Here is an 18325-nt window from a genome sequence, read left to right on the forward strand (position 1 = left end):
TGCACCACGGAGTATTAGATTTGGAACAACACTCACCTGCTGAAATCTGCGTACTTAGTAAGTACGGATAGTGTACTACGTGTAAGTGTACTCATGGAAGTATGGATATCAACACAGCACGTCTCTTTACTGGGATGCTAGTTAGCAGGCTATGTAGCCTAGCTAGGCTGTTAACGGGGACTGTAAAAGGTTCATTGGCGTACACTTGAGCTGTGTTTATCTGCAGAAGAAGCTGAATGAGCGGGTCAGAATTACTTCGGCACTGTTGTTGCTCGAGCTAACAGAAGCTAACCGGCTAAAGTTTGGTAGCAAAACTCCAATGTCATCAGTCAACAAAGGTGTCTGACTTTAAAATAAAAAACGGAACAGTTTAAGGCAAAACTTCCTTCAACTTACCTCGAGCATAAATGTATCACAAACAAGCATTTAGATCAAACAGCTGAAGCATTTCTTTCAACATATTTTCAGTCATTATTTTAATTTCACCTCTTCTCAGGACTGTGTGGATGTTTATCTTTCCTTGACTATACTTTTAGTTCTTGGAAACACGCCGTATAGAAGCTTTAATGACCCGGGCGGAAGTTTTAATCAGCCAGAATAGCTGGAAAACACCTGTGTGGGTGTGTGTCGGGCCTTTAACGCATTAGGAAGATTGGAATATCTGAGAAGCTCCAGTTCACCGTTACACCTCCGATCGATTCTGCAGGGAATCCACTTTACGCTTAAATCAAATCCATCCCAGTCCTGAAAAGCTTTTTGAATCGAGAGAGGAAGTCAGCATAACTGAAGGAGGGCGTGAAGTAAGAAAGAGCGAGAGAAAAGATCTTACAGGATGAGACGTAGAGGTGTTTGAAGGTGCAAATATTTTCACATTTCATTTTATCTTCCATTAAAAGACAAACATTTATTAGAGCTGCTTTAAACTAGCTAACATTTTGCTGTGGAGACACTTTGAGTCATACGAGATGTTTGTTAACAGAAACCCATAATTATTAGACCTTTAAACCCAAACAGGGGCAAGAGGAGCAAACAGCACAACAGGAGCAGAACAATGTTCAAGTTACAGTTTCCTTTTATTGATAACAGCAAGCTGGTAAGTCTTTTACATTGACAAAATGAATGAAAGTTGTAGGAAACACACTAATGTACTCCGGTACATTATTGCCTATTGGTCATTTTTTCTTTACATTTACACAAACTTCTCAAACATCACTGAACGCCTCTGTGTGGACGTGGATTTCCTATTTACTATTCCTCCGTTATTATGAAGACAACACCTGTTCAAACTCAGATTTGCGTAGTGTTGACTCGTCTGTCTTGAGGATGATTTAAAAACCGTGTTCATTCCAACAATCAGGATGAAAAATAGTTACAAACTCGACGACTTGAGATGCATTCATGTTTTTGACATGTCTTTAAAATTATTCAATAGAAAAAGTTCACAATCGTACTGACTTCAACCGTTCTGTCCCTCTCATTACAAAGCCCGAATGTGACGCCCTTTAATATGAAAGATTCTACGTCTGTTCATCGATTGCTCTCAGAATAAATGTTAAAAAACTAACATGATGAACAGATGTCAATTAATGTTAATTAGCCTCAAATGCTCACAAAAAAAAGGAAAAACAAAAGCTTTAAATGTGGAATGGAATAAAGACTGAGTGATCCATCTGCACCATGTTTAAAAATTAACACCCTAATAAATACAGAAACATCATGTGGAATGCATAAATTATATATCGAAGAGGAATTATTGTGAATGTGAAGCACAAGCAGCAACTAAAAGTTTCACAAATAGCCTTGCTGGTGACGTATTTCCTTTAGGATAAGAGTTTGCATTTTAAATCCCTCCGGTAATCCTGTATAAACCTGAAATTATCATCTGAGCTGTTGCTGAGGAGGACTGCAGGCGGATCAAAACAGTTTGATCATGCTCTCTCTGGACTTGCCGACTCCGACCCACTTCACTGAAATGAGAAAGAAACAAAGACGAGATGTGACTGGCAGGTTTGGCAAAGGGGGAAACAGTTTGGCTGCAGTCGCTCCATTAATCCTCTTTACGGACCTGGCACTTGCAGGAAGTCCTCGATGAACCGAATGTAACTTTGTGCCTGTGACGGCAGGTCCTCGAAGCTCCGGGCCGCCTCGGTGCTGCAGCACCAGCCCGGCAACGTCTTGTACTCCACTGACACCCGTGTCAGAACGTCCATGTTGGCTACAACAGAAGCACAGAGTGAGAGATGAAATGTTTTTGTTCGGGCTCCTGCGTGTAATTAATCATGGAAATGTCGGCGAGCACAAGAAAAGAGCCACTTCATCAAACATCCAGAATAAACCACAGCGCTGATGAATGCACTGTATAAAAAAGGGAAATCAGTGTTAACGTGCAGGTTGAGAGCAGCTGCAGTGTCATAAGAGGAAAAACAGGGAAGTTGTTTCATCATCATCTGCTTCATTAGCTTAATAATTGAATTTGTTCCATTAGGCAGCGGCGGCAGAGATACAGCAGATAAATGCCCCTTCAAATCTGCTACAAAAGAGATTTTTTAAATCCCCAGCTGTCGCATTTCCTGCTACTAAAAGCTGACCTGTGTAAAATATATATAAAAGCCATGTTTATTCACAGGAAACCAACGTGTGAGTAGGAGAGAGTGAGTGAATACAGGTCCTAAAGTTCTGTCAATAAAACCTTTATGGATCGAAGAATCATCTTAAAACTTCAATATTCTCAGTCACACATTAAGAAAATATTACAGTCGCTTGGTCTTAATTTAAGCACGAGTGTCAAACATTCACAGATTTGCAGCTTTGCTAAGGATGTTTATCTTTGGGTGTGTCGTGACAAGACTGGCACGAAAAAGCTGTTTAAAGATGTTAACGATGTTTTCTGGAACTTCATTATTTTCCTGGTGTTTTAATCATAATTGACAGAAAATCAAAATAACCTTTAGTTGCAGCTCTGCAGTCATCGGACTCTGCTCTGTACTTTAAAGCAACACGATGCTTCTTTAAAGTAATTATACTAATGCCTTGTTAAAGTAATTTTTTTTCAGACAAACAAGCACAACTATAAACCAGTTTAGTGGGAATGACCTACCGGGGAAACTTGGTAGAGGTTTTCCATCAACGTTATAGGCCACGCCTACTTTAATCTCTGGCAGCGTGTCCAAAATGTCCAGCTTCGTCAGCGCGATTCTGCAAAAAAGAAAATAAAGAAGAGAAAAGACATAAAAAACAAGAGCCAGACAGAGTGTATGGTGTCTGAACTAACTCCAGTAATCACATCAGCATGTGAGGATAATATTCTGAGATGGTGTGATGGTTTCTTACGCAGAAAAGCCGTTGACCATGTGGGCGTATCGCACCAAAATCAAGTCCAGCCACCCACAGCGCCTCCTCCTGCCCGTCGTCACACCGAACTCTCTGCCTCTGGTCTGTAACAGATCTCCAGTCTCCTAAAAGACAACAAGAAGCACACACTGTCAAAATCAACACGAAGAATCCAGACATTCTAAGTGAGATCGTGTTAATTTGGCCTGTTGGACCCGTTATTTTTTCAGGGACGATCATCTGGACACTTTTCCAGTAACATCCTGTTTTCACACACACACTCACACGTGGAAGCTGATCAGCACAGCCGCACTGCTCTTCTGTCAACACGTGAGCAGCTGGGGGTAAAGTGTCTTGTTAACATGCACACCTAAGTGCAGAATCAGCTGACATGCATCTGACCACAAGTCTGCCCTCTGAAGCCTCAAGCTGCAACCCTGATGATGTGACTGAGGTCCGACAAGCTTAATAATACATCTCTAATCAACAGGATCTTTCTCATTACAACACTGAATAACAGCCTTTTCCAAACGTGTCTTAACTCACATTATCCTGCTCTGTCGGGAAAGCACCGACGCCCACCCGGGTGGTGTACGCTTTGACGACACCGTATACTCGGCCGACGTATGATGGAGGCACGCCGAGGCCGGTGCACACTCCTCCCACGGTGCAGTTGGAGGACGTCACGAAGGGATAAGTTCCTGAACAGAGACGTATCTGTCAACCTGAGGAGGCCCAACATCCATCCAGCCATCCCCATAATTAATTCCTCAAACCAAGCGGTGCTCACCAAAGTCGATATCCAGGAGAGCAGCGTTGGCCCCCTCCACCAGGATTTTCTTGCTGGGTCCATTGAGAGCTTTGTGCATGAAGTAAACCCCATCAGTCACCAGAGGACGCAGCCGCTCTGCATAGCCCTGAAACACAGGGACAGCAACACATATTTAGACCATCATGAACAGGGTCTGCTGTTAAAATATCAAAGCCGAGCAACTGAACTCAGAAATACTATCATATGTGGATCTGTCAGTGTTTCTCGGCTCCACATGATGACTCGTCCTCACCTTCAGCTGCTCCAGTTCACCATCGATATCGATGTTGAGGTTTGGATACATCGTCAGGAAATGTTCTGCCAACATACGAAACCTGCGAGGAAGAGAGAGTGTGTTTGTTAAAGTCAGTCAGCTGAGTATACCACAGTGAGGTGTTGCCCCCTGGTGGCAGGACAAGATACTGAAGGAATGTGTTAAAGCGCCTGACAAATAAATCGGCTCATATTGTTGTAAACTGCAAACACCTGAATATCTTACATTTCCTCCCACAAATGAAGATGATTGCTTTGTATTCCTGAACTCAATCATAAGTTCGGGGATCAAAATCTGACATAAGGCCTTCAAACACTGATCACTGATGATATGGCAACACATAAAAGAAGTTAGAAGGGTTCAAACAACTCACTTGTCCTGGAAAACCTTGAAATCTGAGACCAGGTCACACACTCGAATACCGTTCCGAGCAGCTTTGGAGGAGTAGGCAGGACCGATACCCTTCTTAGTGGTTCCCAAACTGGACAAGAAATAAAACCACAATGTTAATAATATGAATGAATAGAAAATTAATCATTTTTAATAGTACACACTGTAATATGGACCTTGATTGAAACTAATGAGTAGATTTACTTTTTCCCTTCTTGTTGCTGCCGCTGCTGCTCCTGGATGCCATCGACAGCTTGATGGAAGTTGAACACTAGAGGAGGAGGGAAGGGACGTCAACATCAAAAAACATTTTTATAAATCAGAAACGTAATTAACGAAACTTTTACTCACCAATGTGGGCACGATCGGAAATCTTTAACCTCTCCTCCCATCCTTGTAATCCTGCATGCAACACAATAATCCCAACATTAAACGTCAGCACACCAGGAAGGCCTTTTGTGAGAGCAGCAATGCAGAGGCGTGCTAATAACATGAAGTGTGGCTCTCAACTGGTATGTTAAAGAGTCACAACAGGGACTTTCAGCTGTGAGTGTAGAGGGACAGCTTCAGCGTCTGGCAAACAATGGTAGAAACTGTTTACTAAGCAACACCAGTGTCTCGTGCCAGATCATCTGCCGATTTTAAAAACATGACGATATAGAAATAGAATATGCCCCCGCCACTTGTAAATTGTTAATGTGGCTGCATTTTGGGTACCTGGTGGAAACAATAAATGGCGACAGAGTGACAGACACGACACGAACAATATGTAAGCACTCTGAGAAAACAGTGCCGTACAGCGCAGCTGACACAGGCACTATGCAAAGACACCTACAGAACCACCACAGCCACCGGCGGTCCTAGCCTGCATGACGCCCCGGGCAAAAATCACCATAGCCCTGCGAGTCGAGTGTATTCTCACACCCCCAACTATACTACTACATCTATAACTACCCTTTAAGACTTTTCTGATGTGTTGCCAAGTACGGCAAACAAGGCGTTCACCCCCATTACCCACGACGTCGCTGCCTTGAGTCTCTAATAAAAACCATGACAGAGAGCCAACATGCACAATAGCAGGAGCCTGAGAGTTGAACAGCTTTATACAAATCAGCCATTATTAATTTCCTAAATTACACCTGCGCTTTCCCCATCTACTCTTCTTAAAAAATATTTATTTACAAAAAAAGGCTTTAGCTTGTTAAAAAAATATGCTTTCAGTGTTTGTCTGGCCGGGCAGAAAGTGAAAGTTTTTTTTTTTAAAGATGATGCAGACGCCCATGTTTGCTTCCTGTTTGGGTCGTTCACAATGATGCTACATACATACATACATGCATACATTAATAAGTCACGATAGACAAAGAAACATTTCCAAATGTCTCTGTTTCTGCCTGTCTGTACATAAACACTGAAAACCAAGGAGTTTTCCAAAAGTCTGTTTTCATTGACCTTAAGTGTTCATGTGTACACAAAAACTCAAAACGGATAGAAAAAGCTGTGTCAAGTCTCAGGAGGACATTATTCCAAATTCACTGCATCGCCCCCATTAAAAGGAAACCTTACCTTTGCCTTTCTGCAGGTTCTTGGCAGCCTCGTCAAACAGACCCGGCAGGTGTATCACCACTCCGTTGCCTGTAACGTAAAAATCCTCATGAGAGATAACTTCATGCACAACCACATTAGACACGATTTACTGGTTAGCAGACTGCTAATGTTTTCCCCTGAGGGTTTATTTAGAAAACATATCCTATACTGTTACTAAAGTGTTCCTTTAATGTTTCCTCTTTTCATGTTTTTAAAATAGTACTGAAAGAAAAAAAAGGCGGTTGTTTAAAAAGAGGAAATGCAAAACACTTACAGATTTAAATGGTGACTCCAGAGCAGCAAAGCAAAACTGGGTTTATTTGCATTGAGTTTATTTTTCCGTTCTTTCGATTAGATTCACCTTTAGTTAACCTTTGTGTAACTATGCACACTAGTGTTGATTTTTCTATATATACACCCATGCATAGTTTGTTTCCTAGCGACACCTGGATAAAACTAATTCAGTCTTAATTCAAAAGCACTGCAATAAATCCTGCCTTCATTAAGGCTGCACTGTGTAAATTGAGAGAGGTCATCTTTATGGTTATTCTGGAGATTGTAGTTTGCACTGTTTTGTGTGCTTCTGTTGTTTTAGTCAACTCTTGTTGATATATGTGGGGTGGACAGTAAGTATTAGAAACAAGATGACTAGAAATATGAGGAAATATAAATAAAGACTTTAGATAAGCTTCAATCAAAGACATTAGATTAGAAGCAACAGGAAAGTAGCACTCAATGTAGAGGTTTCTGTGGTTCAGGGGTAGTGACAGAGTCTTTTTATCGGAAGGTCACTGGTTTGTTTCCCCTGGTCGGCAAGTGTCCTTGGGCAAGAAACTGAACCCCAAACTGCTCCTGATGTGCTGGTCAGCCACCGCCATCAGTGTATGGATGTATGTATGATTCAATGCAAGTCACTTTGGACAAAAGCGTCCAATAAATAACCCCTAAATGTAAATGTACATAGCTTAGTGTACTTAATAAACTGGACAATCCGTGTACAGCAGTCACAACAAGAACACGCTCTCTGTCTGCTCTGGTTAACACACTGATAAGAGTCATAAACTCGTGATTTTATCAGGACCATTTATCTTCCCGCCACCTTGAAGTGTCTTTCAAAAACTGAGAAACAAGGGATTGTCTCATACCGATGAAGGAGACGGCCTTCTTGTTGAGCACTCCGCTGGGCAGCAGGTGGAAGTCATACTCCACCGAGTCCACCACCACCGTGTGACCTGCGTTGTTGCCCCCCTGCAGACACACAAAACAAACATGGACACATCATGGTGGGTAGTTCTGATGAGAGACAACACTGAGGGGGGTGAGGTAAACAAGAGAATCAGTCACAACTGAGGGCAACTGTGCACAACACATGATCTGTTTTGATTGAAAGACAACCCAACTGCCATTTTTGTTTTTCTTCCATACATGCTGCTGACATGACTGGAGAGGAGAGGGAAGGAGGGAGAGGAACAGCTGGGTAACCACAGGCGGCCAGCTGCCTTACATAACCGGATACGGTCCACCGGATACGTGCTATGAGTGTATGGAGGTCAGGAGCTGAATTCAGTCACATATTTGATCCGACATGAGCAGATAAAAACAGGAATAACACCAGGCTTAGCAGTCCTCATTAGCATCAACTTAGCACCTCTACATCCGGGAGGTCACACAAGGTGGTTGACGTCGTTAACGGGTCATGAATATTTAACGGCTGATTAACGGTAACGACGTTCGACAAAAAACTCAGCGGACGTGTCAGTTATCACGACGTGTGAAGTCGAACGCAGACTGTGAGGTTAAATAAACAGTGTGAGTTGAGTTACCTGGCACCTGCAGACGATATCCGCATCCATTGCGAGCAAGTCCACAACTTTTCCTTTGCCCTCGTCGCCCCACTGAGCCCCGAGCACGACGGTCACTTTGTTCTGAGGCTCCTTCGGGACGCGGAGAGCCGTAACCTGCGAGGAGCACTCCCGCGGCCGCTTCACGACCGGCTCCCCGTTCAGGGAGACGGTCTCCCGTCCGTTAACGTTAGCCATGGTGCTGTTGGATGCCATGCTGCTGAGCCGCCTTGTGTGCAAAACCGGAATGTCGTTTTACGTCGTTTTACCGCGTTTCTCTGCGTCACGGGAAGTGCTGGTCCGCTGCTTCACCGCAAGATGGCGGCGTTTCTCTGAATATCAAAATAAATCAATTTAACGATTTGTTCGTCCCATAACTCTGTCAGACTGACTGTAAGCCTTTAACTGACATATAAACATTGTGTTTAACTCGGTTTATTTGTTTTGAATGAGTGTTTATTGAATTAAAGACCATATCCGTTGAAAACATTACGATTCACGAGGAACATGTAAGGATAAGTATGATTCACTCCCCTGCACTTCCGCCTTCGCTGTAACGCTTCGTCCTGCCTTACTCTGCTTCTTATTGGCTAGTACTCGTTGTCCTAGCCTAACTCTGCTTCTTATTGGTTTATCCTGACTAAGGCCAATCAGATGGTGTAGGGTGGATCTTACAAGGAAAAACATTGGGATCCATAATAACTGTGATGGCTGTACCCTCTGGACATACTGCACATATTTTTCCTTGACTTATCCCTTAAACCAACTAAATCCAATGTTTTATACCTACCAGGCAAGCTGCATGTCATGTGTGGTGCCTTTGTGACTACAACCGACACTGATTTAGTACTGCATGTGTGCATTATGGCTGCTTTATCCACTGCTAGGTGGCAGCAAAGGCAGCATTTTCAACTTGTGTGTATATTTGTCAGGCCCCTGCATGAACAGGCCCCAACCATGCCAGATCATTTTGCATTCTGATGAAAACACAACAAACCAGCAGAAAATATTCTTCTGGTGGTTGGTTTTTCCGGACCACAACTCCTTACATCTGCCTCGTCTTACAGTTGTTGTATTTGTGCTGGTTTAATTAGAAAATTCTGTCATTTTTTGTTGAAGTAATTTGTATTTTTGTTATCATTTTGTAGTTATATGTGAACTTAACTCAAACTCAGAGACTCAAAGTGAAAATAAAGGATCTTTTTTTTTTTTTTAATCACTATTAGATATCATAGGGGGATCAGGTTCAAGGATTGCCTGCATATCTTTACATTTTTTAATGAGATTCTGGGGAATTTACATGCCGTTTTAAACATGTCAAACAGCAATATGAGGCTACTTGAACCCAACTCTCGGCTGTGTGGGCGATCATGTAGCTGCTAGGTGATCCCACAGACACGCAGGAACTGAAATACGCCAAAAGCAGTCAACTTTTTCCTGAGCTTTGACCGAGGGGAGGCCTACAATCTCACACTTTAAAGAACCCATGACCCAACTTATTTGTGAGGCAGTTCATGTGGTATATTCACATGCTCTATATGGAATCACTGTGGCTGAAGAAGGTATTCTGACCATGTTGCAGGATTACCTACCGTCCACATGGTGACACTTCAGTAACAGGTACACATGCTGTCACTCAGGATAAGTCACTATTTTCTGTTTATTACATATTGCAAAAGCACTGATGAGATTAGCAGAATTATACATTGTATTATAACAAATACCCGGGTCTCTCTGAACATGTGCCAGTTCCCCCCCTCGCTCATATAATGGAATATTGTGACCACACTTAATGCGGATGACATACAAGTATAGGACAGTGACACCACACGACTACAGACATTTGCTGAATAAGTCCATCAGACAAATCCGTAAGTGGATGTTCCAGAATTATTCTCCAACTGAGCACCGGAAAGTTATTGTGTCTGGCCCCGAACAAGATTAAAAAGCCTCACCTTGAATCTGTGACCCTAAAATCTGCAAACCATGCCAGAGATCTTGGTGTATTTACTGAATTTTGACAGCCACATAAGGCGATTACAAATCCAGAGTGCTGCTGCCAGAATCCTCCCTAACATCAAGAAAGTGGAGCACATTGCACCAGTCTTTTAAATCTCTGCACAGGCTTTCTGCCTGTCAAAGGGTATATTTTTAAAAATCTCACCACTACTCTTTAAAGCTCTCAGAATGCTGCTATACAAATAAACTTGCCCTGCCTTTGAAAATGGTGAATTATTGATAGAACAGAATGCAAAAGTGAAGTTTGGGTCACTGATCGGTCATTGATGCAGGCAATTGTCAAGTCAATTTTTGAATTGACATATTGTAATCAGGGTTCGTACACATTTTTCAAGGTCAAATTCAAGCACTTTTCAAGCACTTTTAAGGGTAATTTTCAAGATTTTCCAGCACCTTATTGCTGGGATAAAGTACTTATCTACAGGAATATATATACTCGTGATTTTATTCTTCACTTTTTATCACAATTATGTATATATTATGCTGTAAACATCTAAAATTATGTTTCATAACAGCAAAAACTTCAGAAATTAATTATCCGGTCTGATCCCAATTTTGTGAAAGACACAGAGTTATAATGTCAAGCACTTTCAAGCACTTAAACTAAAATCCAAGCACTTTTCAGACCTTGAAAACACAACATTGAAATTCAAGCACTTTCAAGGATTTCAAGCACCCGTACGAACCCTGTGTAATTAACTGTTTAATTATTTAACATTTATACATGATCAGTTTAATGTGAGTATAAAGCTCATTATTGTGACTTTCGGCCCTCTGAACGAGGCTGAAATGTGCAGTCGAGAAAGCCGTTGACGCTTCCTCATCCGAGTTGTATTTAAAGAGGCTGAACAGTTTGATATTAAGTCAATAAATGTTTTTTTTTTTGTATGTATCTGCATCCTCACCACCCCTTTAATGGCCCTGTAATTACATTTGTGTGTCATAATTATGTTTGCATAACGTTCTGCCTCTCTCTTATCTTTCTCGTTTATGCATATTCAAGGTAAGCTGTTTATTAAACGCACATCTGAATGCACTCGGCCGCCTCCGGCAAGATTTATCAGTCGAAGGAGATAAATGACAGACTCATCTGCACACAGAGCAACAAATTCAGATTTATTTAATTTGCAAAAGATGCTTCAGAAACAACAGCCAATAACGTAAGAAGTCACAAAAAGTCACCAGTTGTAGAAACGTCCATGACACCAGGAGCTTGTTGATGTTCAGCAGGACAAACGCAGCAGTGGCCTACAGAACTGACAGGCAGATGTTACACTCACTGGCTGTCAATTCATAGGTCATCACCTCGTGCCCCATGTGGAGAAACCCCTCGATCGAAGTGAAACGTCCCCAGAAAACCTTGGAGTTGAGGTGTCGCGTTGGGCGTCTCTCTGCAGGTAACAGCACCTCCACTGGAACACACACAGCTTTCCACATGGAGTTGCTGTTACATCCAGCGAGCGCCTTCTCCTTCCAGTCCTTCTTCCAAACGGACACACACACCAACGCTGAGATCACACTTCCAGTTCCTGCCGTGGAGAAATCCCTGAGGCAAAAGACAGAGAGGAAGAGGAGAACATGAGCGAGGGAGAAGCTCCGAGGTTAAGTCAGGATTCGAACTCGGAGGCGGCAGCTTTAGTACGCGAGGAGTGTCCACTCTGCGAGCGACTTTGACCCGGCAATTTCCTCCACCCAGTTTTTATTGCCTGAAGTAAACGGCATCATTGCTCACTCTCTTCCAACAGCACGGCCAAAGGGCCAAGGCCTGTGCAGATAACACAGATTTTATGGTAGCTGTCAACATGAGGGCGCTTTTCAATATGTGAATATCAGGGTGTGTCTGACCTATGTACCCGCAAGGCTCTGCATTTCCTGCTCACACTGACATTCGTCCTCATAATTACTAAAAGATCGGCTTCGTAGTTTGTCAGTGTTTTATCAGATCAGAGGGTTTTTTTTCTGTTTCTGGTTCATCCTGACTTGTTCGGGGCCGCGAGGTAATAATCTCTGTAGACTTTGACTCGCAGTAAAACCGAAGAGAAAAACAGAACAATAAAGCAATTAAAGGATCGGCAGCTCTGTGAGTAACACACCTACGCCTGTAACATGGCTGTTTTCTTTTTCCCCCCTGTTGAACTGAACCATCAGGTGGCATCAATGGCTTCGTGCCTCCTCGCAGAACCCAAACATTTAATAGAAAATCTGCACAATTAGACCGAGTTTGTTTTATTCTATAACCGTGGCTCTGATTCTTACAACACTCCTGGTCCCGACAAATACAGAAATACGCTGTGGAACATCGGAAAACAGCAAAAAAGAAAGAACGTTTTTGTCTGATGCGTAAATGTGTATTTTTTTTTCTGATTTACAGCCTGATTTTGTCACGTATTCTTTTGAATTAATACGTAAAACTTCACACAAACGCAGTCTTGGTTTTCACTCGAACTCACCTTTAGATGCACCGCGGCCTGCTGGCTTTCACAGGACGAGGCCAAAGGTTTAAAGAGCAGTCAGGTGTCGAGACTCGGAGGGGGGGAGCCGAGGACGGAGCGGAGGAGCAGGAGGGGGAGAAGGTAGAGAAAAAGTGGGAACAGAGGAGGAAAGACGAAGGCAGGAGAAAGACACCGACAGCGAGGAGCGACCGAAAGAGTAAATGCAAACGCCAGCAACGACGGCGAAGCAATGGCAGCGAGGCCGAGCAGCCAGTTTAAGAGATCAGGAGTTGGCGGATGGTTAATTATTACACTTGCAGTCAATATTTAACAGGCCCGGCGCCCTGCCCCTCAGTCCAACATCCTGATTCCACACCGACCCACACGGAGGGTAGGGCCCGGCGACAAGCACATCTCTTTTGTCCCCTGTGCTGAATATGTATTCAATGCCTCACATGGCCTGGAAGGTGAAAGACAAACTGCCCATGCAAAAAAAAAATGTGCCTTTATGAGTCTTTGGAAAACCTCAATCTCATAATTCTAGAAGTTCTTCATATCATTTGAGGGTTTTTTTTATATTGTGTAAGAGCCTCCTGTGCGTCAGGACCAGGTGAGATGCACTCAGGTATCGGCACGTGAGCCCAATATACATTTACTGCTGCAGGCTCACATGCACGAACACACACACACACACCTACGCACCTTGACGGGAATTGAGGAGATATGAAAAAACTGGAGGCCGTGAAGCAAGAGAGCAGCAGGAAGCAGAGAAAGACTTCGGTCACGTTAGCGAGAGTGAAGGAAAGCGCAATAAAAGGGGCTGATTGAACGGTGTGTTTAAGAGGGTGCAGAGTGCACTTTGATGCTTACAGATTATTAATCATGTAATGAGTAACAATCACGGCAGGTAAACTGCGAGTAAAGAAGCCCTTTTTAAATGACGGAATACAGAAAAGTTAAGGGTTAATGACCCCGAGCGATAAAGTCCTCCACGTATGTAATCCTTTAACTTAAGGGCGACTGTAAAGTGACTCATGACATGTGACAGAAAGTACAGGTGGTAAAGTGTTAACGCTTAAATCACCTAAAACCTGAAACTGAAACTGGACCAACAGCAAATACTGATTGGATTGTTAAGATGCAAACTGGTTCTGGGATCCCAAATTCCCTCAACTGACTTCCTTTGAGGAAACAGCAAAAGTATATTTATAACTTTTGTTTATTGAGCTTAAAGGAAAAGTTCACACAAAAATGGAAAAAATGCAGTTGGGTGAAGTTCTGCCGTCCAGAAGTCTGAACGAGCTCTGCGGGGCCATTTTATTTATGATTATTCAGTTGTTTTATTACTTATCCAAACAAGTCCCCATCCACGTCAGGTGTTTAGGAGAATGATGTGACTCTGTTTTGCTGTGAAGCTCCAGAAATGTTGTGGATTGTGACGTTTCACCGACTTTGTGGGAAGATAATGACCGATTTTTTTTATTTTTGGGTGGATTTATCCTTTAATTTCATTGCGATAAAAGTCTGGAGGGCCGAATGGAACTTCACGTCCATGTTGTGCAGCCGTCACGTAAAGTTGTCTGATTTTACTGGTTTGAATGAGCTCCTATCTCTTTTCCATCAGTCCAGTATATTTCCCCTCTCAGCCCCCGCGGGCGGTGCTGGATTTGTGGACCTGACTCGTTTTTGTCGTGGATATTATTTTAATATCTCGTCCTCTGTGATCCGTCAGACGAGCGCCTGGACAATAAAAGAAGTGCTATCTGGTGATCTGACAGATTATTCACAGAGTCGTATTGAAGCCGAACGCACACCAGCAGGAAACGCTGTTGTTCCTCCTGATTTCTGTCCCCACGTAGACGGAATCACCACTTCATCTCTACGCCCGCAGCTAAAACTCCTTTAACGTATTAAAAAAAAAAATGACACGCCGTGAAGTAAAAGCATAATTTTTACTTTGCTTCTGCCTCCTCTTTTATTCATAAACTTGGGCTATCTTATCAGAAGTTGGAGGGATTGGTATGAGTGCAGAGTCCAGTGTCTCTGCGAGGGAGCATACGTGCACAGCATTAATCTGCCAAACAGATAAAGGCGTTCCTCGCTTTGAATCGACGGCGCCGGAGGTCATAATCTTATTTTTTTTGCCGCAATTTAGATCAGATAACAACATCAATCTGCTGAGCCTGGAATGATATCTTGCACAAGGTCACAGACCTCCAATTTTAAGCTGACGACGATCTATTTCAGAAACGACCGACTCTGTTAGAGCGGTTGATGTTCCTTTAATGGACAAGCGGTTCCGTTTTTCTGGCCTCCATCTAATTATTTGACGTCGAAACGATCTCTAGCTTCGGTCTGCTGCTTCCTGTTTCCTTCATTACAGTTTTTGTGTCTGCGAATGATCTTTTTATTTGTGCTTAAATGACTTCTGGTGAGAGCTTCAGAGGGATGATGTCACACTGCAGCTTCACTGAGAAGCTGAGCAGCTTAAAAGAGATTTCATGACTCCACTGTTTCCCACCATGCTACTTCAAAACTTCGACCGGCCACACATCTGATTCCTGATATACGGAAGAGGATTAGGGCCACATATGAACATTTTTTTTAGTTCTGACTTTTTTCTCAGAATTCTGAGAATATAGTCAGAATTCTGAGATTAAAGTCAGAATTCTGAGAAAAAAGTCAGAATTCTGAAAATAAAGTCAGAATTCTGAGAAAAAAGTCAGAATTCTGAGAAAAAAGTCAGAATTCTGAGATTAAAGTCAGAATTCTGAGAAAAAAAGTCAGAATTCTGAGAAAAAAGTCAGAATTCTGAAAATAAAGTCAGAATTCTGAGAAAAAAGTCAGAATTCTGAAAATAAAGTCAGAATTCTGAGAAAAAAGTCAGAATTCTGAGAAAAAAGTCAGAATTCTGAGATTAAAGTCAGAATTCTGAGAAAAAAAGTCAGAATTCTGAGAAAAAAGTCAGAATTCTGAGATTAAAGTCAGAATTCTGAGAAAAAAGTCAGAATTCTGAGAAAAAAGTCAGAATTCTGAGATTAAATTCAGAAGTCTGTAAAGTCAGAATTCTGAGAAAAAAGTCAGAATTCTGAGATTAAAGTCAGAATTCTGAGAAAAAAGTCAGAATTCTGAGATTAAAGTCAGAATTCTGAGATTAAAGTCAGAATTCTGAGAAAAAAAGTCAGAATTCTGAGATTAAATTCAGAAGTCTGTAAAGTCAGAATTCTGAGAAAAAAAGTCATAAATCTGAGATTAAAGTCAGAATTCTGACTAAATGACTTCTGGTGAGAGCTGCGGAGGGATGATGTCACACTGCCAGCTTCACTGAGAAATTGAGCATCTTAAAAGATATTTCATGACTCCAGTTTCCCACCATGCTACTTCAAAACTTTGACCGGCCACACATCTGATTCCTGATGTACGGAAGAGGATTAGGGCCACATATGAGTTTTTTTTTTTTAGTTCTGACTCTCAGAATTCTGACTTTTTTCTCAGAATTCTGACAAAAAAGTCATAATTCTGAGATTAAAGTCAGAAGTCTGAGAAAAAAGTCATAATTCTGAGAAAAAAGTCATAATTCTGAGATTAAAGTCAGAATTCTGAGATTAAAGTCAGAATTCTGAGATTAAAGTCAGAATTCTGACTTTAATCTCAGAATTCTGACTTTAAAGGCCGAACTAAAACAAAAAGTCACATGTGGCCCTAATCCTCTTCCGTACTGATGACTTATGTTTCTTGCATCTGTTTCTCTTTCTGGTTGGCTAGTTTAGATTTTGAAACACTGAATCAACAGACATCCAGTTGCAGGTGCAGCAGCTCATATTTCTGCAATCCACCTGCAGTTTGCCTTCAATAACAACAAGAGGCCTTCGTTCTAAGAGCAATCGGATCCCGTATTCCAAAGTTGGAACAGTTTTGTCTCACTTGAGATATTTTGAGCCACGCCCGAGCGCCCTCAGGCTCAGACGTCTGCAGAATGGCAATTATAAAAGACATGATGACATTTCTACAGGCTAAAAAGTGTCTTTTTACTCTAATAAGAGGAAGTTCACTTCACAGCAAGCTGTAGACAAACTGCGAAATATAATGAATGCAGTCAAATGAACAACCTCCAACACTTTCTCCTCCGTGGGATCAAGCGTTCATGTCTGCTGATCCTCAAAGAAATCCTCGCTGCTGAATCTGGAGATGATCTTTGTTCATATTCTTGATCCGGACACGTAGAAGCAATCATAAAATGTGGGGGAAGCGCGAGCCTCGATAAAAAAAGCCTTCGGGCTCTTTTGGTGAGCGCTGTTTGATAACGAGAGGCTCAGTAATGATCTACAAGCTCGTCTACAGGAGGAGCAATAAACTTTTCTCTGGAGAAACAAGGTGGAGCAGAACGAGGCCCTCTTCAGCCTTGTTTCTTGACCCTCTCTGACCCCTGAGATGTTTGTTAAGACGTCAGTACCTTCCCAGCTTCCCCCGATTCCCTTCGACCCTCGAGCCCGACCCCATCTTGTGCAAAGGTCGGACCTCCATGAAGCATTGATGTTGAATTTGGAAGAAAAGGGACTAAAGCTGCAGGACACATATCCAAAACAAAGCACACAACTCAAATATTCAAGGCAAATAAAATAGAAATATATATGATCTATATGTATATATAAAACTTCAGGGCTTGGGTCAATGTCCACTGAACTCTATCAGTCCTGAGCCATTATATTGCCTGCTGTTCTCTAAGAACTGCCTGGATTGCTGTTTTTGTCGAAAAAAAGAGAGCAGAAAGCAGCGTGGGAGGAGCCGGTTCCAACAGGCACCGAAGGTCATGAGATCATCATGAGATTCTGACGGTTCCACCAAAGAGAACATGAAAGCATGAAATCCAAATGAACTGCAGGATGAATCGTCGTGGAGTCGTCCAGGCTCCTCCGAAGTTTCTATCTGTCCTTCTTGACTTGTTGAACAGCGTTGACTGAGATTTGAAACACATCACCAGCCGACATGTGGCCACTGAACTTATATACACAAAGAAACATTGAGATCTTTCTTTGTGTTTTTTTAATTGGAACTAAAGATGGTGGGATAGATCAATTTCTGATGTTTTGCAAGCGAGGCGGAAGTCAAAGTTACGTCCCTTTTTTACTGCATTCATATTCAAACGGTCTTCACAAAATGGAAAACAGAAGGTTTCAGTATCTGTCTGATAATGATATCAGCCATTTATCTCATCCGATCAACCGATGTGTATTATACTTGTTGGTGTTCAGTGAAATACATGCACTCAAACAAAACACAAATAACTCATGAAAACTTATTTATAAGTCAAACGAAGTCACAAGCCTTTATAATGTCCGAGTCCAAGTCGAGTCTCCGGTCGATCATCGTCAGGTTGCAAGTCATCAACGCAGCCGAGTAGAAGAACGTTATTTTATGAAAAACATTTGAAGGACGCAGAGTTTTAAAAAGTACTCAAAGTCGTACTTGAGTCGAAGTAGTAGTGAAAAAGATGGCATTTGAATACTAATACTTTCAATACTTTAAATTCACCCGTATGCAGTTTGTATTTGAGTAAAAAAGTTAAATATCTGATATCAAATGTAAGTTTTTCTGATTATTGCTGCTTTGCCTCTGACGCAGCAGCACGCCGTCTGCAGAGTGA

The 18325-nt window shown here is 42.1% G+C and overlaps 1 protein-coding gene across 1 annotated transcript; it reads right to left on the reverse strand.

Annotated features, from left to right (window-relative positions):
• Nucleotides 1-1054: 1054 nt before the first annotated feature.
• On the reverse strand, nucleotides 1055-8563 carry adssl (adenylosuccinate synthase, like). The gene is made up of 13 exons (XM_030438782.1): nucleotides 8213-8563; nucleotides 7535-7637; nucleotides 6369-6437; nucleotides 5157-5207; nucleotides 5010-5076; nucleotides 4789-4896; nucleotides 4395-4476; nucleotides 4121-4247; nucleotides 3877-4031; nucleotides 3331-3455; nucleotides 3098-3195; nucleotides 2066-2215; nucleotides 1055-1967 (listed from the first exon to the last, which is right to left on the reverse strand). The coding sequence occupies exons 1-13, from the start codon at nucleotides 8444-8446 to the stop codon at nucleotides 1915-1917; spliced, it is 1422 nt and encodes a 473-aa protein (XP_030294642.1). The 5' UTR covers nucleotides 8447-8563; the 3' UTR covers nucleotides 1055-1914.
• Between the last annotated feature and the right edge of the window lie 9762 nt (nucleotides 8564-18325).

Source organism: Sparus aurata, chromosome 13, assembly GCF_900880675.1.
Source record: "Sparus aurata chromosome 13, fSpaAur1.1, whole genome shotgun sequence".
Taxonomy (NCBI): Eukaryota; Metazoa; Chordata; class Actinopteri; order Spariformes; family Sparidae; genus Sparus; species Sparus aurata.

Coding starts and splice junctions, on each gene's coding strand:
- adssl (XM_030438782.1), bottom strand. CDS start 8,446: ATGGCATCCAACAGCACCATGGCTAACGTTAACGGACGGGAGACCGTC. Junction 5,208..6,368: donor GAACCTGCAGAAAGGCAAAG/GTAAGGTTTCCT, acceptor TGTTGCATGCAG/GATTACAAGGATGGGAGGAG. Junction 3,456..3,876: donor TCCCGACAGAGCAGGATAAT/GTGAGTTAAGAC, acceptor GTTGTCTTTTAG/GAGACTGGAGATCTGTTACA.